The 26,378-nt window shown below is 38.7% G+C and overlaps 2 protein-coding genes across 2 annotated transcripts in view; one reads left to right on the forward strand and one right to left on the reverse strand.

Annotated features, from left to right (window-relative positions):
* AASS (aminoadipate-semialdehyde synthase) overlaps window positions 1-4,779 on the forward strand; it is a 62,437-nt gene extending 57,658 nt beyond the window's left edge. The window contains exons 21-24 of the mRNA XM_077773254.1: window positions 1,542-1,657; window positions 2,327-2,415; window positions 2,922-3,098; window positions 4,471-4,779. Coding sequence (XP_077629380.1) covers window positions 1,542-1,657; window positions 2,327-2,415; window positions 2,922-3,098; window positions 4,471-4,589 — 501 coding nt within the window. The 3' untranslated portion in view covers window positions 4,590-4,779. The remainder of the gene's footprint in view (window positions 1-1,541; window positions 1,658-2,326; window positions 2,416-2,921; window positions 3,099-4,470) is intronic.
* Window positions 4,780-13,987: 9,208 nt separating this feature from the next.
* PTPRZ1 (protein tyrosine phosphatase receptor type Z1) overlaps window positions 13,988-26,378 on the reverse strand; it is a 176,664-nt gene continuing 164,273 nt past the window's right edge. The window contains exons 24-30 of the mRNA XM_077773262.1: window positions 22,057-22,150; window positions 21,701-21,774; window positions 19,728-19,856; window positions 18,780-18,926; window positions 17,095-17,237; window positions 16,205-16,340; window positions 13,988-14,957 (exon numbers count right to left, since the gene is read on the reverse strand). Of these exons, the coding sequence (XP_077629388.1) occupies window positions 14,817-14,957; window positions 16,205-16,340; window positions 17,095-17,237; window positions 18,780-18,926; window positions 19,728-19,856; window positions 21,701-21,774; window positions 22,057-22,150 (864 nt within the window). The 3' untranslated portion in view covers window positions 13,988-14,816. The remainder of the gene's footprint in view (window positions 14,958-16,204; window positions 16,341-17,094; window positions 17,238-18,779; window positions 18,927-19,727; window positions 19,857-21,700; window positions 21,775-22,056; window positions 22,151-26,378) is intronic.

Raw genomic sequence — 26,378 nt, forward strand, 5'->3', positions numbered from 1 at the left:
GGGAGGGTTCATACTTGTGAGAAATAAGCCCACTGACCCACTCAAAGGAGGGATGCAGAGACTCGGAGGACAGTGAAGCGAGGGTTTAATCAATGTTCTTGTAAGACTGGGTGTCTGATGGACAGGCACACTTGGGGCAAATCACAGTAGGCAGTTTATCTCCTAGCACGCAAATCCCTCCGCTGGTTCCTCGTTGGCTGAGTAGTACAGAGGTTATAGCCTTACCCGGAATTTGCCTATGACAGCATAAGGCAAAAAATACATTCCTTGAGGTGATGCAAAGACTTCAGTTCTTTGGCAATTACTCATTGCAAAGCCCTCTCGAACATAAGTCCATGAGATGGAGTAGGGAAGAAGAATCAGGGAATGAAGTGTCTAAAGGTTTGGGTTTGAGAGTCCATTTTGGGGGGGGGGGGGGTTCATACATATTTCCAATAGTTTGTAAACCTGTTGTTAACTAGACAGCACTGCTTTTACTTGGTATTTCTGAAAATGAATCATCTCACTTCTCACAGTACTGGCTTTCTTAGGGAGTGGATCAGGATTTTGGTGGCAACAGTTTGGTGGCAATCAGTAGTTTGGTGGCTGGTGAAGAAGAGGTTTNTCCCCCATGGTCCTCCGTTAAGTTCCTCCTAACCCACCTATACCTGCAAACATATGGCATCTGTCCTTCTCTGCCTGAATTATTTCGCTCAGCATAGCACCCTCAAGTTCCATCCATGTTGCTACACATGGTCAGATTTCATTCTTTCTCATTGCCATGTAGTATTCCATTGTATAGATAAACCACACCTTCTTCATCCATTCATCAGTTGATGGACACTTAGGCTCTTTCCATGATTTGGCTATTGTTGAAAGTGCTGCTATGAACATTGGGCTACAACACATACTCAATTCTATCATACACAAATACATATAGACAGATGAGCATGACTACCTTCCAATAAAAATTTTTCTTTACAAAACCAGCTGGTGAGCCAGATTTGGTCTGTGAGCCAGTTTGTTGATTCTTAATCAAAATTATAACTTTTTTCCTTGGGATCCTGGAAAAAGTCTTGTTTAGAAAGTAGAAAAGTCTATGACCACTGCTTAAGTGTTCTTGCTTTGAAGTTTTAGTATCTTGCAAGGTCTTTCCCATCTCTTGAACCTCCAGAAGAACTCTGGTTGCTACTGGCAATGAGCCCCTTCCACTTGATCCTGACCAAAATGGGCTACTGGAGGGTGAGGGAGAATGGATGAAAAAGTAATGGAGAGGATATGCAAAGGCAAGAATGTAATAGTAAACATGGTACCATCTATTTAGTATTGATTTGATGTTATGACCTATTTTTATTGCTGAAATATTATTTGGGAATATCAGTTATTCATTTGTGGGTGTGCAGATGTGTGTGTGCACATGTATGTGTAACAGTTTACTATTTCTAGTCCTTTCTGACTTAAAATTTGAGGTGCATTTGTGGCCAAATGCCTTAATAAGATAATTTCTCAACTGATTTTTTTAAGTTAGAAACTTAGAATTTTATCTGTATTTTTATAACCAGAAAGAACTCCTTTGTGAACTAGTTGGGATTTCACCATCCTCCACGCATGATGTACTTAAGGAAGCTGTCCTTAAGAAATTAGGAAGAGACCATACCCAGCTGGAGGCTGCTGAACGGTAGGCGTACACCAACCAACTTAGAGAGCAAAGTACTGGATTCTCTCAGTATCAATGATTCTTAGTGCTTTTAGTCAAAGAGAGGTCAAGATAAAGCCACACATTTTACATTGTCTTTGATTAATTTTCTGATCTAATGTTGGCCTGTTGTAGAGAGATTAACATGTACTATGTTCGTGTGGGGATAAAAAAAAACAGATAAAAAGAGAAATTCAATGGCAATTATAACTTGGGAAATACTTATTTTGAGACACTACTACTCAGTGCCTGAGAAACCTGGAGTAGTTTATTTCTCTCCAGTAGGAGATTCTCCTAGACTTCTGGAACCCACTTTAAAACAATCACACAGCGGTGGCATATTATGCTGGTCTCCTTAATGTGGGAAAACTAACCTGTAAATTAATCTCATACGAAGCTTTGCAATGGCAGGGACGTGCAGTGTGTCAGTTCTGCTCCAGGGAGCCCTGCCCTCGGGAGTCTGGGAATGATTCTAAAGATTAAAACATTACTATTGTTACTCTTATTTACAATTCAGGAGAACCCTATAAGTTGGATCGTTGTCTTGTGATTCTTCCCTGTTCAAGATAAAATCCAAAGAGCTCCCTCTGCCTCCCAAGTGAGATTATGTGTAGGACTTGTCCTAACACAGCTGCCTCTTGTGCTTCTCAGGTTGGGCTTACTTGGGGATGAGCAGGTCCCTCGAGCAGAGTCTGTGGTGGATGCTCTCTCCAAGCATTTGGCCAGGAAACTCTCCTATGGTAGGTGGGCCTTGGGGCGTTAGCGTCAGATGCAGTCAGCACTGCTAGTGGATGTGATGGGAGGCTGGAGCCCAGCCGTAGGGCGAGGAAGTATGCGAGGAGGAAAAGGGTGCTTGGGCTGTTTTCCCAGAGGGAAGAATCAGAGAGCTATCAGACAGGAATGAGCGTGGGGAATATGGGAAATGGACAGATTATTAGCTTCACTTGTATTGCATTAGGGAAATGCTGAAGGAGCATTTCGGAGGAAGAGTGGGTGTTCTGTCGTAGTGCTCTCATGTCTGTAGCCAGGCTCCAGTGAAAGCAGCCTAGCCAGAGGAGCATGGCCAGCGTTATCATTTCTTGAGGTTTTTCCCTTGGTCTTTGGACTAAAAAGCAGCATAGATAATTGTCTAAGGACTGCATGTGATGGGCAGGGAAACCTGTGAGAGCAAAAGGGCAGGCGCAGATGAAATGCAGTATTGCAGTTGTAATGATAATAACATTTAATAATGTCTGTTTATTTTAAGGTCCTGGAGAGAAGGATATGATTGTGATGAGAGACAGTTTTGGAATCAGACATCCTTCTGGACATTTAGAAAATAAAACTATTGACCTTGTGGTTTACGGGGACGTCAATGGCTTTTCAGCCATGGCTAAAACTGTGGGGTTACCCACTGCCATGGCAGCCAAGATGTTGCTTGATGGTAAGTCCCTTCATTGGAGAACTGAGTCTGTGTCCATATCATCTCTAAGTCATTTGGTGCCTGGATGTCAAAAAATTACTCTTGAGTATGACACTGGAGTTCACTAAAAGTGAGCCATCTCAGTTCTAAGTGCTGACTGACTGAGAGATCATGTTTGGTGAGTAAAAGCCATGGGTTTTGGAGTTATCCCTTATTTCTGTCCAGATTCAATCACAAGATGGCAGAGTGATGGAGCGCAAGTTACTCAGTGTCTCTGAGCTCGAGCTCCCTCATCTTTAAAGTGGGGATTGTCTTCCTTTTATTATTTTTTTAATTTTTTTTAATGTTTTATTTATTTCTAGGAGAGAGAGAGAGACAGCGTGAGCAGGGGAGGGTCAGAGAGAGAGGGAGTCACAGACTGAAACAGGCTCCAAGCTCTGAGCTGGCAGTCAGCACAGAGCCCGACGCGGGGCTCGAACCCACGAACCGCGAGATCATGACCTAAGCGAAAGTCGGACGCTTAACCGACTAAGCCACCCAGGTGCCCCAGGGGATTGTCTTCCTAATTCAGAGGTTTTCTGTGATCCTGAAGTGAAATATTATATAAAGCTCCTACCACATATGTGACCCCCTAGGCAATGTTAATTCTTTCTTTCTTTAATTTTTCATATTTTAGGGGTGGTTAACACTGAAGTAGCAGAGGGTATTCACTTTCATATCCTCAAAAATATAGAGCACGTTTTATTAATCTTCATATCGCCGTATATTATCAGTACTCAGTAAATATTTTGGACTGAGTGAATTCAAATTTCAACTGTTGTCTGTCCCCTTAAGATCATCTATATATTCATTCAGTAAGCATTACCTTTGAGTATAACTCCCCATTTGGCCCTTGTTGGTATGTGAAGGGAATAACAAACATCAATCACATACATGTGAAATACTGAGGAAGTGTATCTACAATAGCGCATCAGCCAATATCAAATTAAACTACCCACTTAGTTCTTGAGGAGCCAGCATTGAAGAAGTGATGAAGAATAAGGTCATCGTGGACATTAAGGAAAGAACTCAGACTGGCTATTTCAGTCTTCCTCGCAGAAGCCTGTGCCCAAATCATCAGACTGGTTTTAATTCATTCTGTTGGTATTATGCTTTAAGAAAAAACAGCAACAAATAAAGCAGACAAGTTTACTTTCCTTTCATAGTACTCTTTATTCTCTGATCATTTTGGCAATAGTTAACGCAGTTAGATGCATACCTTCTGACTCTGTCCTTAAGTCCACCTATGCTTGCAGGTAATCCCTTTCCCTGTTAATGGTTTGGAGACTCTTGAAGTGGAAATTAACCTTAATAGCACCTTTAAAATGGTAACTACAAATTTATTTTCTTCTAGGTGAAATTAAAGCTAAAGGTCTGATGGGGCCCTTTTCAAAGGAGATCTATGGACCAATACTAGAGCGAATTCAAGCAGAAGGCATTATATATTCAACACAGAGCACAATCACACCGTAATTGAGAATTATGTCTTGTTATCTTCCCACGTAGCATCGTTTTGAACATTTGTGCAACAAACGTGCTTGCTAATGTGCTACTTTGAGATATAAAGCATGATATTTTTTTGAGTCAGTCAATATAATGATGTTTTTAAAATATAAGTCTCTATTTGGATATGAAAACATTTGGAACAGGAGATGCCAGTAATTACCAGAGAAGTTTAATAATTCTACATGTATTTTTTCATGTGTATGTGAAAGTGATGATTGTGTTATATGTTAATTTATTGTGCAACTTTTTGTCTTATAAGCATATATTTTCTTATGATCAGCAGATAAACTTTTATCTTTTTGGTAAGAAAAAAATTTTCCCACAGCTCTATTTTTGTATGTTTCAAATGATTCAGTTAGATACTTTTAGAGTACCTATCTGTAAGCCTTTGCAATAGTTCTATTCTATGGCTTTTTGGGCAAAATTATGATTTATCTAGTAAATGACATTTCTTATAGTTTTGATCATTTGGAAAAAGAAATAGGTAAGATTAGATGAAATTCCACATGACCACCCCATTAGAGACAGAAAAAGCATTTAACAAAATCTAACACCCTTTCATAATAAAAAGACTCAACAAGCTAGGAATTGGCTTTTTCAACCTGATAAAGAACATCTATGAAAAACCCATAGCTGACATCATATTTAATGATGAAAGGCTGAAGGATTTCCCCTTGAGATCAGAAACAAGACAGTAATATCTGCTCTTGGCACTTCTACTCAACTTGTACTGGAGGGTATAGCCAGGGCAATTAGGCAAGTAAATGAAATTAAGCACATCCATATTCAAAAAGAAGAAGTAAAACTATCTCTATTTGGAGATGGTATGTTCTTATACACAGAAAATCCAGAAGAATACTTTAAGAAAGTATTAGAACTAATACTTGAGTTCAGCAAAGCTGCAGGACACAAGATTAATATACAAAACTTGATTGCATTTCTGTATAATTATCAACAAATGAAACAAAAATGATACTGAAAAAATAATTGAATTTACAGTAGTATGAAAAATAATAAAATAGGAATAGATTGAGAGTCCAGAAATAATCATCATATTTATGGTCAATTGATTTTTGAAAAGGGTGCTAAGACAATTCAGTAGAGGAAAATAGTCTTTTCATCAAATGGTGCTGGAACAATTGGATGTCCACATGCAAAAGAATGACATTGGACTTCTGCCTCACAGCATATGTAAAAATTAACTCAAAATGGACCAAAGGCCTAAATATAAGAGCAAACACTATAAAACTTTTAGAAGAAATAAAAAATATAAGTCTTCATGCCCTTGGATTAAGCGATGATTTCTTAAATAATCGAAACCAAAGGCACAAGGAACAAAAACACAAACAAAAATGTATAAATTGGGCATCATCAGAATTAAAAGCTTTTGTACTTCCAAGGATGCCATTAAGACAACCCATACAAGGAAAGAAAATTTTTGCAAATCATAAGGTAAGGGTGGAAACTGTATTTAGAATATATACAGAACTCCTGTAACCAATAAGTAGACAAAGAGCCTAATTTAAAAAGTGGACTCATGGTATGAATTGACAGTTCTCTGAAGAAGATATACAAAACCAGTAAGCACATGAAAGGGTGTTCAGCACCATTAGCTACCACGGAAATGCAAATCAAATGTATGGTGATATACCACTTCATACTTACTAGGATAGTTATAATGAAAAAGGTAATAGCAAGTGTTTGTGGGGGTGTGGAGAAATTGGAGCCCTCATAAACTGCTGGTGGAAATGTAAATCTGTGCAACCACTTGGAAAGACACTTTGGCAGTTCCTCCAAAGGTTAAGCATAGTTACCACAGGAGGCAGCAATTCACTCTTAGGTACCTACTCGAGAGAAATGAAAACATATGTCTGCACAAAAATGTATAAACAGATGTTTATGGCAGCATTAGTCACAATAGCACAAAATCAAAGCAAGCCAAATGTTCATCAACTGATAAATGAATAAACAAAATCTGATATATCCACACAATGGAATATTATTTGGCAGTAAAAAAGAAATGAAGTTCTAGTACATGCTACAACATGGTTGACCCTTGAAAACATTATGCTAAGTGAAAGAAACCAGACCCCAAAATGATATGGTCTCATTTATATGAAATTGTCCAGAACAGTAGATTAGTGATTGCCTAGGGTTGGGGGGTTGAGAGAATGTGGGAGTGACTGCTAATGAGTTCGGGGTTTCTTTTTAAGGTGGTGATGAAATGTTGTAGAGTTGATTGTGGTAATGGTGACACAACCCTGTGAATATGCTAAAAATCACTGAATTGTATACTTTGTGTGAATTGCATAGGTTGTGAATTATAGCTCAAGTTGTTATAAAATGATTAAATTATAAATAAAACCTTTTTCTTTTTTGCTTCTTGGGGGAAAACCGTTTCCATTTAGAAATATAAACTAAACCGTTGTTTGACTTTCCACGACTATACTCATATCCTGACATATGGAATAAATTCTGCTCTTGAAATAAGGAGGCATTCATTATGTGTGGGGTATATATAGAAGTTGAGAAAACATCAGTTCCATTTGAAATGGATCAGAGTTGACTAAGTCCTAGATCCACCTGTCAAAAATAATATGTGGAGATCAATATTAATAGGTAAAGATATTTCTGTTATGGCAGTTTTTTTAACCACAACATTGAGTTCAACATAGTCAATTAGAAAATAATGAATGTCACATTGATTCTCCCTGCAATCTGGAAGAATGCCCAGATGGAATGGGAACTAGAGAACTATCACCTTAGGTGGGTGAGGGAAATGTTTAGTGCTCAATATAATTATTGGTTTGGACTTCGTAATAACAATGAATGATAAATGGGGTATGACTGAAGAGCTAGTCTGTTTTAAGTACTAGGGGCAGTGCTAGAGAAGAAAATGTCAGCAAGCTTCAGTAAAGATGGAGGTAATCACACACCGCATTGGTTCTCAATACGCTTTCCAGCAGAAATTTCAGTAATTAATAAAGGTGGTGGTGGTAAGGTCTAGGGATGAATGGGTAGATTATACTTACAAGAAAATGGCTCACTCAGGGGTAAGCAAACCTTTCCTGTAAAGGGCTAGATAGTACATATTTTAGGCTTTGGAAGCCATAGGGGGTCATGACTTCTCTCTTCTGCCTTTGTAGTGTGAAATCAGTCATAGAGAGTATATAAATGAATTGACGTGACTGTGTTCCCATAAAGCTTTATATTTAAAAACAACTGGGCAGACTTGGTCCTTTAACTGCACTTTACCACCCTGGTCCTGCCATTTTAGTAGATTGAATGCTCACATCTGCCAGATCTCTTTTGGCCTCTTTCATATAAAAATATTTGTGTTGTCCAGTTTTCCTGTCCTAGACAAAGGAGACACTAGAAGTTCTTCCCCTAAAAGCAGTTTGGTTGGTTTTACAACATATGAGCTACTTTTCCATAAAATAAGGTTAACGGTAACCTGCATGATAGTTATAAAAGTTAATGAGAAAATATAAGGGAAAAGTCTGGTCCCTTGTAGATGTTCAAAGTTAGTGTTCTTCCCTCTTAGGCAATAACATTTTTGCCTGACATTTATGTTAATGAGATTTTAGCTTAGAGATGTTTTTTCAATCCTTTGGATACCTTTGGAAGACTCCTCAATGATCTGTGCTCCTCAAACAAACTATAGGTATATCTGCTCCATAATGAGAATATTAAAGCAGTAGAGTGGAAAGGACCAGAATAATCATTTGGTTGGGCCATTGATTTTACAGAAGATAAAATGTGTCTCACAAAGTTAAATGACTTGCTTAAGTGACAAGACTTAATACTGAAATTTTATTGTCATTTAAAGTCATCCAAAATATCTACTTGATAAAATTTGGGAAGCACTTTGATTTATAATACCTCTCTTATGGTGGGTTATTAGGACCACCACTAGCCCATGTGGTGCCTCTTTGAGAATCAGACAAAGACACTGCTCTTTCAAGACACATCTATCAAAAATTTTCAAATATATAATTTATCAGAACATTTTACTACTTTCATAATAAGTATTAATCATATTAAATGCATGTCATAATATTCAATGTCTATGATGTAACTATCTCCCCCTTGCACGCGCAACTTGCACAGCCATGCAGAGTAGCCAATATTAGCCTCATATGGTGTATAGACTAGCTTCACAAGGGTTTACATTTGTTGATTGTTTGCAGTGAAACTACATTTGCCGGACTTGAAATCTACCGGGAAGGATCCAGTGAGAAAAGCTTTCTGTTTTTCTTGGAGCGATACTTGTTAGTCACTGACTGCTAATCTACTAACTCCCTTTTTCCAATTTTGTTTTAATCCTAACACTCATTTTTACTTTTTATTAAGTAGCAAGAATTATGAAACATAGAGTGGAGTCCTAACTTGCAAGGTTAACAGGTTCTCACCCTGTTATGACCCTGACTTTATGTTGTTCGTGTGGTAAAATAGAGGGTTTCTGGTACCACCCAGTGCTGTGCTGATTGCTAGAGTATACACATCGCTGATAACGCATTCATCAGTCCTGAGACTCTCGCTTCCAGCCGCAGAGCCTGATAAAACGGCACGGATATTGTTCGTCTCTCTGTTCGAAGATGATTCTATGCTGTTGCCAGGTACAACTCAAGCAGCAGCCCAGCACTTGGCTTCAATTCATTTGAAGTTCATTTCTTCTAACTAAGCCGGGTTCCTGGCAAAGCTGTCAAGGGTGAAGCAAGTCCCCATAGTGGATCCGAAACCTGGTAGCTCCAATACAGAAAAACCATGCCTGTCCTGTTAGCAAACTGTTGATAAAACAAGTTTTTCCTTCCAAGTTGAGGGAAGTACTTAAAAAGAGAAATCAAATGGGAATTGATAGATGGAAGAAACTGGAATAGGCTGTCGAACAGAGAAGACCAAGGGAAAGGATGAGGGGCATGGATTGTTAAAATACTACAAGAATGTTTTAAAAAACTTAAATATTTCGGCTGGCACAGAGTGGTTCATTTTAATTTTTGATCCATGAAATTTTAAATTTAACATTGGCTGAATTATTCAACCATTATGCAAATGGTTCAATATGTAAGATGCTTAATGAAGATAGGCTTTGAACATCACCTTTATTTCTAAGGAATCCCAAGCGTCCTCACCTGAGCTTCTGAGTATCCACCAGCTACTACTCATACCTCTGTTGGGATATCTCCCAGCATAGGTTTAATAGTTTGTAGTATAAACTCGTGTTTCTCAGTGGGGCCACTCTAGGGATTTCCTCCCAAAGTAGTTCTTCCTTCTGATTGCCCATCTCAGGAAATGGAAACCATCTTCTTCCCCGTTTAGGATATAATCCTTCATACTTTCCTTTCTCTTACTCCCATATTCAGCAACTCAGTTTTCCTTTTCTCCACTGAATCCCTCCTCATCCATCCTTGGACTCCATCTTTGTCTTTCCACCCACGGAGAGCTAGTCTCATCCAAGGTCACTATCATCTTATACGTGGATCATTGCAACAGCCTTTTACCTGGCCTCCTTGTATTCAGAATTGCTTCCTTGATGTCCATTCTCCTCACAGCAAACACATTAGACACATTAGTCTTTCAAAACTACAAATATGATGATATTTCCCCAATTTTCTTACTTGTGGCTATTTTCTGGGACCACCTACCAAATAAACGACTTGTACTTAAAACATTGTCTCAGGGTCTGCTTCTGAGGGAACTCAAATTAATATTCCTATGTATTTTTAACACCCATCATAAGGCCTGCGGCCTGGCCTATAGTAGTGTGTGTGTGTGAGTGTGTATGGTATAGTATTGACACTTAAAAGCTTGGTGGTAAAGGTGGTGATGGTGGAAGTATAGATAAGGGAAGGTTGTTATAGGCTCCACTTACATATAAAGCAGTTTTGTTATTTTTTAGCATTAGCTGGTAATGCTGAAGAGGCATTCTTCCCATTTCTCTTTCATTTGTTGCTTCTTAGACTGCTTGTTGACATTTCCCCAGAGCATAAGGGTGGGTAAAGGGCATCATTTTGTGATATTTGAATCAACCCCAACTATCACAATCATTGTGTCACAATAGATTGAAATTATGTCATGATCAATAATCCAGGGGGCTGGTAAGATCAGCTTTGTGCTTCTAAAAGATTTCTTTGGCCCCGGTATTGAGAGGGACTCGGGAGAGGGTGAGGGGGGGTGATATTCAGAGGCCACTGTAGTGGTTGAAGAAAGAGAAGGTACTTAAAAAAAACTGAGAATGTCATTTAGACACTTCTCCAGGCGACTGAGTCAGTTATTAGGAAGAGGAAACATAAACCATGCTAGGCATTTAAAAGAGAAAGGCATACAAGGCGGTAGGAGCAAGATCTTACACTCGCAGCTGGTGTCTGGGTGTTGGGCAGCTTGAATCAGGAGAACTTGGTCTTCCTGCCATGGCTGCTACTGGCTCTCCACTCGATGCCCTGGAACTCCGCTGCCCACAGCCCTACACTCTTGCTTCCTTTGACCAGCAGGGGCAAGAACAGGAAGATGGCCTCTGCCTTATTTCTGTCTTCTAAATCTTGTGTGTCAGTATTTACAGAGTGGCCAGAAATGCAAGGAACAGGAAAATGCATAATAAATGGGGTAATATTATATTACAGTGCATGGTAAAACAATATTGTATGGGTTTCCATACTTTGTGGCTCTCTGTATTTGGTGGACTGTGATTCACCCCACAGCTGTAGCTGCAAGGGAGTCAGGGGACTATAAGTTACGGCTTTTCGGGCTTGGAAGTTTAAGAAGTGTTCTAATTACTATCCTGTGTAACAAACCACCCCAAAATGGAGTGGTTTAAAACATCTATTTTGTTTATCAGTTTGCAGTTTGGGCAGGACTCAAGGGGGACAGCTGTCTCTGCTTCATACAGTGTCACTTGGGGTGTGTCAACTGGAGGCTGGGGGGCTCCAGTGAAGGCAGCTTGTTCCTGTAGGTGGCAAGGTGGTTCTAGCTGTCCACTGGAAGCTCAGGAAGGGCAGAAGGCCAGGACCCAGTTTTCTTTCTATGTGTGGGCTTTGCCACAGCATGGTGGCCCTGTTCTCAGAGCAAACATCCCAAAAGAGCTAGGCAGCTGTATTGCCTTTTATGACTTAGCCTCAGAAGTCACACTGTGTCACTTTCACTGTAGTCATAAGTACACCCAGGTTCAAGGGCAAGGGCCATAGACCCCACTGCTCAATGGGCTGAGTTTCAAAGAGTCCCATGTGGGATGGAAGATGCTGTTGAGCTATTTTTGGAAAAGACTATCTACCACAGAAAGGCACCCTAGAAGGAGAAGTGGCTGCAGGTAGACTCCGTGAATACACAGCCATGACCCCAATTATCAACCTTTCCTCACTGGCCTTCATTATTTTCTAACCATTTCATGTTTTCTTTAAATGGTTCTTTGAACCTCTTTACACATTGCCATGGGCTTACAACTGATATACTAGAATGACAAAAGGTGGAAGTTTTCTCATTTACTCTCTAAAAAGCCTTTGAAATGCAGGTTTAACTTCCTGCATCCATTAAAACACTTACTTGAAATAGAGGTGCCATGAGAGAATTTTCTTTTTTTTTAAATAAATCTATTTTACTTTTTAAAGATTTTGTTTTATTTTGAGAGAAAGAGACAGAGAGAATCTCAAGCAGGGTCCACACTTAATGTGGAGCCTAATGTGGGGCTCGATCTCACAACCCTGGGCCAAAATCAAGAGTCGGATGCTTAACCAATTAAGCCACCCAGACACCCCTATGAGAGACTTCTTAATTTAATATTCTTTACTAGGAACCTCCATGCAATAGTTTCTGGTGCATGGCTTCATTAAACAAGTGAGCGACAAGGCAGATATTTCTTGCATCTGTTCATTTCTCTATGTGGATAATCCAGAAGTGAGTCACCTCCTCTAGGACTGAAGCGAGATCCTAAGAATCTGAGAGACATGATGGATGGCACTGCCAGAGGTGCAGCGGAAAGCATGGCAAAATAGCGTATCTGGAAAGTTTTTCAAAGCTCAGTCTCGTGGCCTGCTTAGAATGTGTCGCCACAGACGGGCTGAACAGAATGTATTGTTGCATCCGTGACGACAAGTTTCAAGTTTACACCCACAGCCTTTCTTACGCCCACTTCCATATCTTGTTTTACATTTGAAAAATGATTACTGTAAAAAAAGCTTGTAAATTCTGATTTAATGCCAAGGATGTTTAAATTCTTAAAAGTGGTAGAATACGTGTCATTTATGTGCTTTAACATTTACTCCTACCTGCTCTAACACACCAATATTGTACTGGTGAAGAGGAGACCTCTAATGCATCAGAACATTGTGCAATTAGCAAGGAAGTGGATGATATCCAATCGGGGCTTATAAGAATAAAAACCAACGTGTTTTGTTTGTTTTGACAAATATATAGATTTTCCAACTTTCCCTAAAAAGTTCATTTTAATCCAATAAATGATCAACACTTCCGAGTCTATGTGCTATGTGCAAGTGGAATTCAATTCTAATAAAATATGCAAAACTAGATCTGCTTATAACAAGATCTTATTTTCTAAGTTCTCTGAATCATTTTATATGTTAACAAATCAGGGAGTTTCAGGCCAGAAATACAAAAATTAAGATTTCTTTGCCATAATAATGAGTAGAATATGTATGTATGAAATGTTTGTATTAATTGCATTTGAAGAAGGAGCTGCCAGAAATTTTCAGGGAGTATCCCACTGCAACCTGATGGTCCTTATGGTTCTGATATATTTATTAAAATTTGTCTTTTATAAAATGCTGACTTACCATACCTGTTACTCAATAATTATTTGCCTTTGGAAGAGATTCTGCAAGGCATCTCATTGATAACTAACCATGAAGGTAAAAAAAAAAAAAAAAAAATCCACATCCCCCTAAAAGGTGTTTGTTCTTGGGACAAAGGCCAAGGGAAAACCAGACAAAATAATGAAGGTGACCAATGTACTCTCGGTTCTCAGCTGTCAGCACAGAGCCCAATGCGGGCTTGAACTCACAAACCGTGAGATCATGACCTGAGCTGAAGTCGGACGCTTAACCGACTGAGCCACCCAGGCGCCCCGGTGCCACCTTGGTTCTAAGGCAAAGTTGCCCAAGGTTTCTTAGTACATGGCAGTTAGGGCCAAATACATCAGGAATAGCAGTTGTGCAGTATCAGTACTGTTGCTGTGTTCTCCAAATTTTTAATTTTGTGAGTTCCCTGTGTGCCCCAAAGCAGAGATTGGGACCCACAGCTCTATATGCTGCGTCATGCCATCAACTTTCCTTTCATTTCCATCATCTCTGTGGACCCGTGCCCACGATTTTCTGTGACACATGCCCCCCGCACAGCACTCCCCAAACAAACGCAACTTGATAGCAATATTTATATTTATTTTTGCAGTGCCTTGGATAAAAACCATTGCAACAATGTTGGGTAAGGTGTTATTCTCATAAAAACATCTTCTCTCAAAACAAATGCACTTCTATTTTCCATAAAAGTTAACGTTACATGCTAAATCAGAGTTAATTACTTAGATAACATGGAAGAAATTCAGAAGACTTGTAGGGTAAGACCAGACAATGAATTACGTCATTAAACTAAACCATTACACGGAACTAGAAAACTGACTCAGTAGTAAAATATAAAAATCTACAATTATAAATATAAATTTGGTCCATGGAGACACTAGAGCAGTATTTACAGTAAGTATCAGATTATTTCTACTTTAGGTGAACACAGCAGTTGTAAAACATTGAATATCATAGGGAATGGAGTGTTTTATTTACAATCTACTATATTAAAAGTTAGATTTCTAGCAAACCTGATGATTGCTACAAATACGGCTAAAAATTTGACACTAAAAACAAACATGTTTTCTGTAGTTGGGAATTCCTAATATCTATAAATTTAAATTTTCTGTTAAAATCAATATGAAAAAACCCCCCACAATTCCATTCTTAGAAATACTGTAAAATTCAATCGTTTTAGTTTAAACACAATAAGTGAATTACAAGAAGTTTTGCAAAAAGGCACACGTTGTTAATGATGTAAATTTGGCAGCAGAATCCTATGTCATGAAAATTACTGTCAGGTGATGGAAAGTAAACAGACAACAGAAGAACTGCAGTGATTTTTCCCACCCAGCTTTAGAAAGAGGCAAACAGCGCTCAGCGCGGATTCCCCTCGGCCCTTGCGGTGCTACACTAAAGACTCCAAGCTCTCGGCTATATTTCCGTCGGGCAACGCTGCGCCGTTACTGTCCAGAGAGGTGGATGGATTCTCCTCCTGCCTCGTGCTCACAAGACTGAGGACCGCTTTGTAGAGAAACTGATACTGCTCCTGGAGAATAGAGGATGGGAGACCGTAAACAGGGGGCTCAGTGAAGATGTACGTGTGTAAAACAAAGGGATATTTTCAGTCATGCGTTGACACCGTTCACAGAAGGGCATTGTGTTAAATGGTCTGTTAAACTCAGCAGAGGGACACAATCTATATTAATGTCTCTTTCTGAAGAAATTTAAAGGAGTTTTTCAAGTAGCTAATATTCAATTGACCTAGGTCAATTGTAATTGACCTAGAAAATTGGCCAACATACTTTTGCCAGTGTTGTTGGCCAACTTTTTTTTCTTTTTAGGAAAAAAATGGACCATTTCCATTCTTTTTTCTTTTTAAGTTTTAAGTTTATTTATTTATTTTTTGAGAAAGACAGAAAGACAGAGAGAGCAAGTGGGGGAGAGGCAGAGAGAGAGAGAGAGAGAGAGGGAGAGAGAGAGAGAGAGAGAGTTCCAAGTAGGCTCCATACTGACAGCACAGAGTCTGACGCGGGGTCGAGCTCACAAATTCCAAGTTCATGACCTGAGCCAGAACCAAGAGTCGGAGGCTTAACCAACGGAGCCACCTACGTGCCCCAGCGCTCCGTTCTCATTTATTTATGTCATGGAATCAGAAAATGATGCAATAGTTTACTGTTACTGATTTATCAAATGGTATGTAATCCTTTGGTACAAGGCACCTGTAAGCCACTCATAAATAACTTATTCATTCTCCCTTTCCCACTTGTTCTGAAATCCCTTGGGTTTATCCATTGGGTTTCTGATTACGGAGACGTCGCAGAAAGAACTGCACCGTCAGCTTGGGCTGGCGCAGAATCCTTTTTACAAGATCCACTGTTTACCAAGTATTCTTCACACTCTACCTGCCTGATGATCCTAGGCCTTGCTTTGAGCAAAGGTGAGCACAGGCCTTGCTATGGTCTCAGAGTAGAGACATGGAAGAATAAAGAGTCTCAGATTAGTTGGTGCTTCTGAGGGTATTTTTCAGAATTACAATAAATCTTGCAAAAAGACGCATGAAATTTAAATTTTATCCATCTAATATTCTGGAAGATAAACTTTAAATGTTTACTGTTTACTATTCCGGTTCTATAGATTGTGGGCTGAGTAACTTGTAATCCAGCTTGAACACCACATGGAAATGTTATCAGTCAAGGTGATCTTTTCTGATACATGATGAAATGATTTTGGCAGCCTCTGGGAAGGAAGCGGTACTCTAATGGTGAAGGTTTAGCTCCCTGTTCTATTACTTACAATGTCAGCAAAGACTCCTGGCCTCATCAAATTGATCATCTTGGCTACCTGGTAAACATCCATGGAATTTTCTTTTTCTAGTTGGTGCATAAGGGTTGTCAGAGCACAGAAAGTTCCTGCCGTCACTCCTCCATGCCTTGAAGCAAAGGGACAAAGACTCCATTCAGATGCATTGAACATTCACATTCACAAAGCACACGGCCTTGACAACTTTGTAGTGGGAACATGGAAATTTTTAATGAAATGTCTCTTTTATCCTGCAGAGAACTATGGCTAATTTGAAATACTAACAAGTATTTATGATATTAGTAACAGTGTACTTTATAGAAATTTAATGTTTGCTTATTCGTTTGTTATATTTATACTCTGGAAGGAGCTGGCAATAAATCAAAATGATCTGACAAGTTATCATACATATCATATGTAACATATATTATCTGTAATTCCAGCATATGCATTCTTTATTTGTTCATAGCAGAAGCCTGGAAAGATTTACTGGATAGGTACCTGTTTCTGATAAATAGACTGTATCAATTTTCATCCTATCTAGTGTGTCAGTGACTGAGAAATGTCTCTCTAGTTAGCACCTGTAAAAATTCCAGTGCCAACGCACTGACTCATCACGCAAAGTGTTCTCAGCATACAATGCAAGAGCAAATTCTTGTGATCACGCACCTGCCTTCAACAGGAGCCCCAAGAGAAGTGAAAAAGGCTAATTCTGTGTGAACCTTCTTTATAGAAAGCAGATCATCTACCCTGGCTGAATCACCACAACTAGTCCAAAGCATTAGGTTAGGACAAAGACAAAAGAAATATATGCCCATGCAGAGATACTGCCCATTGCCCATGGAAAACAATGCCCATGAAACAGTTTACAGAGAGGAACTTACTCGTCATGAACAATCACAGGCCCATCCCTGTTGGCAGCTTCCTCTTTGATAACACTTATAAGTTCAAAAGTTTTACTAATAGGGCTATCTGGATTTGGCCATTTGGGGCACTGAAAATGTCTCACTTCAAGTACATAATCATCCTATAAGAAGAGAGGAAAATTAATATTTTAAAAATCCCATTGGTGACAGTTCATTATGAATAATTGGGGGAATCAGGAATTACAGGAAGGTGATAAAACCCAGTCACACGTATGCACGCATAGCAGCGCTTGCAGTCCATCCTCCATCTTGGGAGGGAAGAAACTGCTGTGAGGATTCGTGTCCCATGTGTAGATATAATCTCTTTTTCATTTAAAAATGTCTTATTTGGGGGCGCCTGGGTGGCTTAGTCGGTTAAACGTCCGACTTTCGCTCAGGTCATGATCTCACAGTTCGTGGGTTCGAGCCCCGCGTCGTACTCTGTGCTGACTGCCAGCTCAGAGCCTGGAGCCTGTTTCAGAGTCTGTGACTCCCTCTCTCTCTGACCCTCCCCTGCTCACGCTGTCTCTCTCTCTCTCTCTCCTAGAAATAAATAAAACATTAAAAAAAATGTCTTATTTGTAGGTTTATTATGGTACTCAAACTTTCAAAGTATGTACCAAAGTTGTGACTGTGTCAGTAAATTTAATATAAAAAGAAATCTTCAGTGTTAAAGTTTGTTTTAAACTAGCGTAGATGTCTTCAAAGCCCAACATTACTCAGGAGTAATTGAGTGGAATTACGTGACATGGGGGGGGAATGCTGGCAAGTGCGGGTGGGGTAGGGGGATGGAAATGAAAGTTCTGCTCCAGCCCCACTCTTGGTTCTTGTACAAGTGGCTAACTAAGCTGTGTGACTTTACGTCCCTTAAACCTCCAGCTTCCTTTAAAGTGTAGTCAATAAAATGCTACATTTAAAAATAAGCAGCAGAACCTGAAATTTATATGGTTTACCTGTTTCAGAATTAGACTACAATAAAGTGCAACGTTTAAACCATCTAAAAAATGGTTTAACTTTTTCCTGATTGGTAAGATACTCTTCCTCTCACATGCCCTACTCTTTATTATTAGTATCTTTTAGTATTTTACTGTAGCTGTACAATAAATTCTGTACTGTAATTATATAAATAATTCTTGGCAGAGAATTCAGAATGATGCCGTATAGATAACCAAGAATTAGTAAAACAATCCTAGCTCATCGTACTGCACATTTTCAAAGCACTTCTTCGCCTACAACACATCATAGATGTGTTGGTAGACAGCGGTAAGCTCATTTTGGTAGGTAATATTTTTCTCATTTTACTTCGAAGAACTCAAGGTAAAAACTTACCTTAAAACATGAGAATTCGAATTAATGAAATTATTTTTTTACTGAATTTATTTTCAATGTTAGGTCTATCAGAACTACTCTGGACTGAAGAGAAAGATCTTTGATTTTCTATAGGTGGACGGTATAGTTTAGTGGTGACTGGTGTTTACTGATTCTGTAGGATTTTAAAAATGAAAGTGATAAGTAAGATAAGATTGATTATTTGGGCAACCTGTCTTAATTTTTAAGAAAGCAGGTTCCTTTGTTTTATTTCTAGGAAAGTTCCTTAAACCAGCATATATTTAACAAAACACGTACTTAAGATGAAAAGTTTGTCATTTCAATTATGTCCATACCTGTGTAGCTTCTAAGATAAAATCTTGAATTACAAGTTTTTCTTCATTAGACAGACATTTGTGTTCTTCAGCCATAAGAGTGACCTTGAAACTCTCACAGTTTATAGGTTCATCTTTATTTGGCCAGTAAACAAATTCATCTTCTGCCTGGAGGAATAAATACCAAAGAAGAGTCTAGATTTCAATCAAATGTTTACTAAGTCAGACTGCAAAATGAAGTTAAGTGGTTGACACAGAAAATTCAAGTCAAATTTTTCTTTGAATCTCAAGATTTACTCTTAAAATGTTGAGCCTTAAGCAAGGCTGGTGTGCAGAATAAAATATTGCACTTAAGAAACCAAACTATTGCTTGGCTGTTTTCCTCTTCGCTCATCAGTAACAATGGTAAGTTGTTGCTTCTATAAATGATAACTGAGTAGAAAAGATTCAAGTGATTTTAAGAGCTCAGCAATTTCCAGTGGCATTTAGAATGGTCAGTCTAACTTTACAGATAAGAAATAAATCTCCAAGTTACATATATGTGCAAAACCTAAATAAAATAGGCCTTTTCTTTTGGTATGTATATAGATCGCCTTAAACTGAGGGACTCTCCAAATATTTTAACAAGTTTTATTTTTAAAAAATGTACATAGACGCTCTGGACTGACTTCACTCATGATTGCAATTCTAATTTTTGATAAGCAGTATCACAGAAATCTTAAATTTAAATTAATTTTTAACTTACTTTTTTTTTTTAAAACTGTCATTCAACAATTTCAGACCTAGGAGGTGGCATGACCCAACCAGGCCCAACAGCAGACAACAGTAGACAAGTAGGCAACCAGTGATAGTAGTTTATTAGTTGAAAAGAAAAAAAGATTTGTTTGTTTGCTTGGACTGCCGGCTGACATGACTTGCTACTGCCCCTGTAAGGCAAGTGCCAAAGGTGATGTGAGGTGGCGGACTTACCATATTTTGACCGTCAGGAAGCATAACTACCAGCTGGGCATTATGGTCCCATATCATCCTCCAGAAATCCTTGATGGTATGAAGGAGAGGATGCTGGGTGATGATGAATTCGTTGCTCTGATAGTAACCCTACAAAACCAAAGAGAAGATACAAAGAAAGTGCCCTGGCACATGACTTTAAACATTCAAAGTACATTTATAAGTTAGTGGACCTTAAGTCAAGGCAGGCTTTTTATTTTTAGATTGCGTCTGTAAATGACGATGTGATTATTATAGCTGCTGTTTACAGGGCACTTTCTATACACCAGGCACAGGAGTAACATTTTCTTTTCTTTTTTTAAAATGTTTGTTTGTTTGTTTGTTTGTTTGTTTTTGAGACAGAGAGAGTGCGTGAGTTAGGGTCAGAGAGAGAAGGACAGAGAGAGAGAATCCCACGAGGTGCAGAGAGAGAGGGGAGAGAGTGCAGAGCCTGGAGCGGGGTTCGAGCTCACCTGAAATGGGGCTTGGGCTCACAAACCATGAGATCATGACCCAAACTGAAGTTGGATGCTTAACCAATCAACTGAGCCACCCAGGAGCCCCAGGAGTAGCATTTTCTTCCCTTAAGCCCCTTATACCTCACAGAAGTACTATGCGATAGGAACTGTGATCCCCATTTTACAGACTGTTAAAATGAGGCTGAAGAAGTTAAGGGTTTTGGGCACCTGGGTGGCTCAGCTGGTGAAGCACTCAACTCTTGATTTTGGCTCAGGTCATGATCTCACAGTTTGTGGGATCAGGCCCTGCATTGGGCTCCGTGCTGGCAGTGCAGAGCCTGCTGGGAATTCTCGTTCTCCCTCCTTCTCTGCCCATCCCCCACTCATTCTCTCCCCTGCTCTCTCTCTCAAAATGAATAAATAAACTTAAAAAAATTAAAACAAAATAAGTATTGTGCCCAAGTCTACACAGCTATCACCTCTAGGAGTAGGCTTACCAAATGGCATGTGGACCATGTCTCCTAAACTAAATAGAATGGACATTCAGAGGAGACTTTATACTTCTCCCTTTCCATAAGCGCCGATGGCAAAGTGTTAAATTCACACCTATCGACAACAGAACACCCTTGGTGTCCAGGCACCCCGGCTTCCTCTATCAGGCAGGAATCAGAGAGGCACCTTGCAGATTTTGCTGCAGACACCTGGAAGCTGGGGCCTCTGGATTGGTCATGACTTCCATGTTGTTGCTTAATAAAGTGATGGCTCATTTATCTTCCTCTGCCCTGTGGTCTCTCAGATCCTGTTCCTATTTCCCATGGGCTCATGTGAAGTGCAGCATGTATTTAGTTGCTACCACCATACATCTCCTTGTTTCCTGCATGGATATTCTGAGATATTTTCTTTGCTGGATAAATGAAACAGTGATTTTGGCATGGGAATTACAACCTTTTCATACGAAGCCAAGCTCTATGATTGATAGACCTGAAAGAGAAAGGAGGGTCACGCAATGGCTAACAAAAACACTCTCCCCTTTCTCATAGAAGATCTAAACACAGAAGGAAAGTACTATGTCTTTAGAAATCTGGGTCTCCAAATGAGTCCGGTCTGCAGGGTGAAAACCATGTGGCAAACCTGGAGTGGTAAAGTCAGTGAGATGGGCTTTCCAGAAGCTGGTATGCCTTGGGTCTGTTCAGGGTAAATGCAATGCAGCCTCTTAGTTGGCCAAGTGTATATTGCATATCTTCTCATTAGTCCTGAATGGTGAGTTTGCTTCCTGCATTTACTATTTTGTCTTGCTTGAGGGTTCTCCAGTCCAGCACACAGAAAAACATCAAGGAATGCTGTTGTTCTATGTGCTGTTGTGGGCTGTGGTCTGCAGTCATTAGATTTGACCTCCCCACCAGTGGTGCTACAGCCACTGCTTCAGGAAAACCATTTTGGTTTTGGATCTGGTAACACAAACTAGCAGGTAGTTCCTCCGGCGACTTCTCAACTTACCATGATGTAGGAGGCATTGATGTAGTCTGTGCCTTCCCCACTCAGAGATGAAATGCCAACCCTTGATCTCTCCACTGGAACACAGAATTTTGTCATGAACCACCATGCTCACAAGCTCTGTACCCTTACTCCCCACCCCCACATTGCAAATCTTAGCTGCAGGTCCCAAGTTGAGTGACTTTGATCTGTAAGCTAGTTTTTCTATGTATTCTGCATGTTTTAGATGGACTTCAGGATTTAAGAGTCCTTCTAAAGAGGTACATTATCAGGCATAATTAGAAAAATACTGAGTGAATCAGTCCATTCCAAGATGTAAAAATATTGTCATTTTTTCCTCATGATTCAACGTAACCTACCAGGGATGATGGAAGAAGTTCTGTTCTTTTCCCTGTTGCAGTGCTTTAGGGCTGTAGAATAGTCACTCTGTTGTATATTTGATTGACTTAGGAGCTGAGAAAGGCAGTCAAAGAAAAATATAGATTATTTCATTTAAGTCACCCAAGTACACACACACACACACACACACACACACGACCCAACCAAGAAATCAAGATAAGATGCCGAATATACATATATCTGACTTGTTTTCCAAGAATTCCTTGAACTAACCCCCTGGCACTTCTGTGTTCTACACTGGGAAGCTCGAAGAAGCAGAGAACATCCTTTAGTTTGACATTGACATTCAGCTCTGGGAGGATCTTCCCTACGGATTCCTCTTTAGGTGCACACTCTCTACATCCTCTACTTGCATCTCACACTGCAGTTGGAGTAAATTGCATGGTATCTGTGTGTATGTGTGTGTGGACATATTGATGCATATGGTTGAATTTCATTCACTCATTTAGTACTCCATTACGTGAATAATCTATTTGCTACTTATCTATTCCCCCAACTAGTGAATGTTACGATTACTTCCAATATTTTGCTCTTCTAAACTTTGTAGCAATGACTATCTCTTGTGTATTTCTTACTGCATACACATGGAATTAGGAGTCATCAGCATTATTTTTGACAGCCTGATAGATGAAAAGTGAGAGACCATGGTTTTGATTTGCTTTTCCTTAATTACTGTTTGATCGTGAATTTTAGCATTCATTAGCCATTTAGATTTCTTCTTTGATGATTGCCTTTGTATATTTCCACTTCACTGTCATTTGTTAATTTGTGGGGGGGTGGATGTCTTGAATTTAAGTCTATAATCTGTTTAAAAATTTGCTAATGTCTTTGTTCTATTTAATCACACAGACATCACGGCTAATTAATTAATTTTTTCTTTAAGATTTCTGTCAACTATGTTTTTATTTAAGATGTTCTTTTCTAGACTGATGTCTTCAAAATATATATTGCTAATATTTTCTTATAATTATAAAACCTTACTTTCACCTTTAAGTACCTAATCCATCTTGAATAATTTTAGTGCTTAAGGTGTGGTTTTACTTCTTTCCACTAAATTATCCCACTATCACTTATTGGTTAGTCTGTCCTTTCCTGCACTGATTTGTAGTGTCCTATCTATCATATAACCATTTCCACATAGCCATGGTTCCTCTGGCTGATTTGTCTGTTTTTCAGCATTAATTATCAAATCTGCAGAAGTCTTCCATATACTGTACAACACATTTTTATTTTGTTCTTTATTTTTAGTACTGCTTTGGATACTTTACTTCTTTACTTCTCCAAATGTTAATTTTAAATTCAGTTCTTAATTTCCCATGAAAAATCCTGCTGGGAATTTGATTGGTACCACAGTGATTTTTATACCTAATTTCGGAGAATTGACATCCTCAGAATATTTCCATCCATGAAAATTGTATCTATATTTTTAGGTACAATTCTAGGCTCTTCAATTCAGTTTTAAAATTTTTTCTCTATGCATTCATTGCACCTTTTGTTAAGTTTATTTTTGAGACCCTAGAGATTTTGTTTCTGTTTATTGTTGAACTGGCTCTTTTTGTTCTAGTATCTCTGCTAACAATTTATAGCTAATGAGTTACAATGCTACTGATGGTTATATATACTTGTTGAACTGTAATAAGAGTTGAGTTCTAATAAGAGATATCTTGCTTCTCTTGATTTTCTACATATACAAGTGTATCATCTGCAAATTCTTTTCTATTTCTACACTTTTTTTTTGTTTGACCTGATTTCTAGGACAATGTTGACTAACAGTGTCAACAGCTAGCATTTCTTCTTTTCCTAAACCTACAATGAACATTTCCAAGTTTAAATTTTGTATATGACATTTATATTGTAGCCTAAGATGAAGAAAGCTTCCCTCTAGTTCTAATTTACTAAGAGTTTTTGTTAGGAATAGTACTGAATTTTATTTACTGCTTTTTCTACATCTTTTTTTAAAAATATAATTTATTGTCAAATTGGTTTCAATACAACACCCAGTGCTCATCTCAACAAGAGTCCTCCTCACTGTCCATCTGCTTTTTCTACATCTTGTGGAGGGCCATACAACTCTCATAACTAAATCTGTTTGTGTTTTCTAATGTTAAATCATCACTTCATTCTTGGAACAAACTCTGTGAATCCTAATTGGTCACAATATTTTTTTTAAAAACCACGCTGCTGGATTTGAGTTGCTGATATTTTAATTAGTATTTTTGTGTTTAAGTTCATAAGTGAAACTGGTCTGCATATCTCTACTTGTACTCTCCTTATATCAGTTTGGTATCAAAGTTATACTTGCCCAGTAAAATAGCTGGGTTTGCTTTCTGCCTAGATATTTTACCACAGAGTTTGGAACTTTTTGCTCCTTAGAAGTCTAGTAATTCTTCCAGTTCTGATTGTATTTTGGAAGTGAGATTTTTGGCAACTGATACAATTTATTTAATGGTTCTTGGTCTAGTGGGATTTTGCATTTCTCTATGAGAGTATTTTGCTTACTTTTTCTTAAAAAAAATATTTCTTTCCAGGTCTGGGTGGCTTAGTCATTTAGCGTCCAACTCTTGATTTTGGTTCAGGTCATGATCTCATGGTTCTTAAGTTCGAGCCTTGTGTTGGGCTCTGTGCTGACTGCATGGAACCTGCTCTCTCACTCTCTCTCTGTTCCTCCCCTGCTTATGCACACATACTCTTTCTCAAAAATTAATATATATTAAAAAAATTCTTTCATGTAGGATTTCAAATGGATTGTCACAAATATGTTCACAGTATGCTTTTTAAGTTTAGAAAAACATTTCTAAAATATTTATAAATGTATCCCTATTTTTTAGCTTACTATTCATTAGTGCATAGCCTCTCCTTTCCTTACTAATCTGGCCACAGGTTAATTTGTCTTATTAATCTTGACAGAATCTGCATTTGTTTTTATTTCACCTCTTTCTATTTAATTATTTTAACCTTCTATTTAATTTAAGAAAGCTTTAGCTTTTCACAATTTTTCTGTCTCCCTCTTTGGGAGTACCATGCTTTTCTTCTAACTTTAACATGACATGCCTATTTCATTGGCTTTTATTTTTATTTATTCTCAAATGAATATATTTAAGGTTATAAATTTCTTTCTAGATACAACTTCAGTTGTTTCCTACAAACGTGCTATGTAGTGCTTCTGTTGACCTTTAATTCTAAAGATCTTATTATTTGATTTTTAATATGTCAATTATGTAAAAGAGCATTTTTATTGTCCAAATACCAGGATATCTTTAGGGCAACTTTTCATTTCAATTTCCAATTTTCCTCTATTAGATTCTGAGAATATGGTTAGTACCGTATAGATTCTTTGAAATTAACTCTTCTCTTTCCATTGGCTATTTAACATCTTTATCTTAGAATGTGTGTACCAACAAACACACACACCCCATGCCCATATACACACACATACACACACACCATGCCCATGCACGCGCGTGTGCACACACACACACACCATGCCCATGCGCACGCACATGTAAATACACACACACACACACACACACACACACTCACCTCCAGTGTCACAGAAGGAATAGAATCCAGAGTATTCCTTCAGTCTGCAGCCTTGGAGCCCATACACTTATTGCTATAGCTACCCGCTTAGGTGTCCCTGTGTTTGGTCCTTAATCCCTCTCTGCCCCTTCTTAGGATTTCCTCTCCCTCTAAAAGTTTCTGTTCCCCTACTCCTACACCCCCCACCATAGATCTCTTTCCATTAGTTTTTTTAAAATAATAATTTTTAAACTTATTTTTGAGAGAGCGAGAGAGAGAGAGAGAGAGAGAGAGCATGTACAAGTGGGAGAGGGGCAAAAAGAGAGGGAGAGAGAATCCCAAGCAGGTTCTTCACCGTCAATGCAGAGGCCAATGCTGGGCTCCATCTCACCAGGAAATCATGACCTGAGCCGAAATCGAGAGTAGGATGCCCAGCTGACTGAGCCACCCAGGCTCCCTTATTTATTTTTTTAAGTCAACTCTATTCCCAGTATGGGGCTCCAACTCACAACCCAAGATCAAGAGTCACATGCTTTTCCAACTGAGCCAGCCAGGCACCTCACTTTCCATTAGTTTTTAAATAAACTCAGACACCACTCATTAAAACATAAAGAAAGAAACAAACAAACCAACCAAAAAATTTCTTAGTTTCTAACTTCAAGTTTCCTTCTAGCCATCATTATCATCCTCTTCAGAGTGAAAAATATTTAGAGTCACCTAAATGTGGTCTTTAATTGCTCACACCAATTTCTCCTTACCTTCT

Source organism: Crocuta crocuta, unplaced genomic scaffold, assembly GCF_008692635.1.
Source record: "Crocuta crocuta isolate KB4526 unplaced genomic scaffold, BGI_CrCroc_1.0 scaffold16, whole genome shotgun sequence".
Lineage (NCBI taxonomy): Eukaryota > Metazoa > Chordata > Mammalia > Carnivora > Hyaenidae > Crocuta > Crocuta crocuta.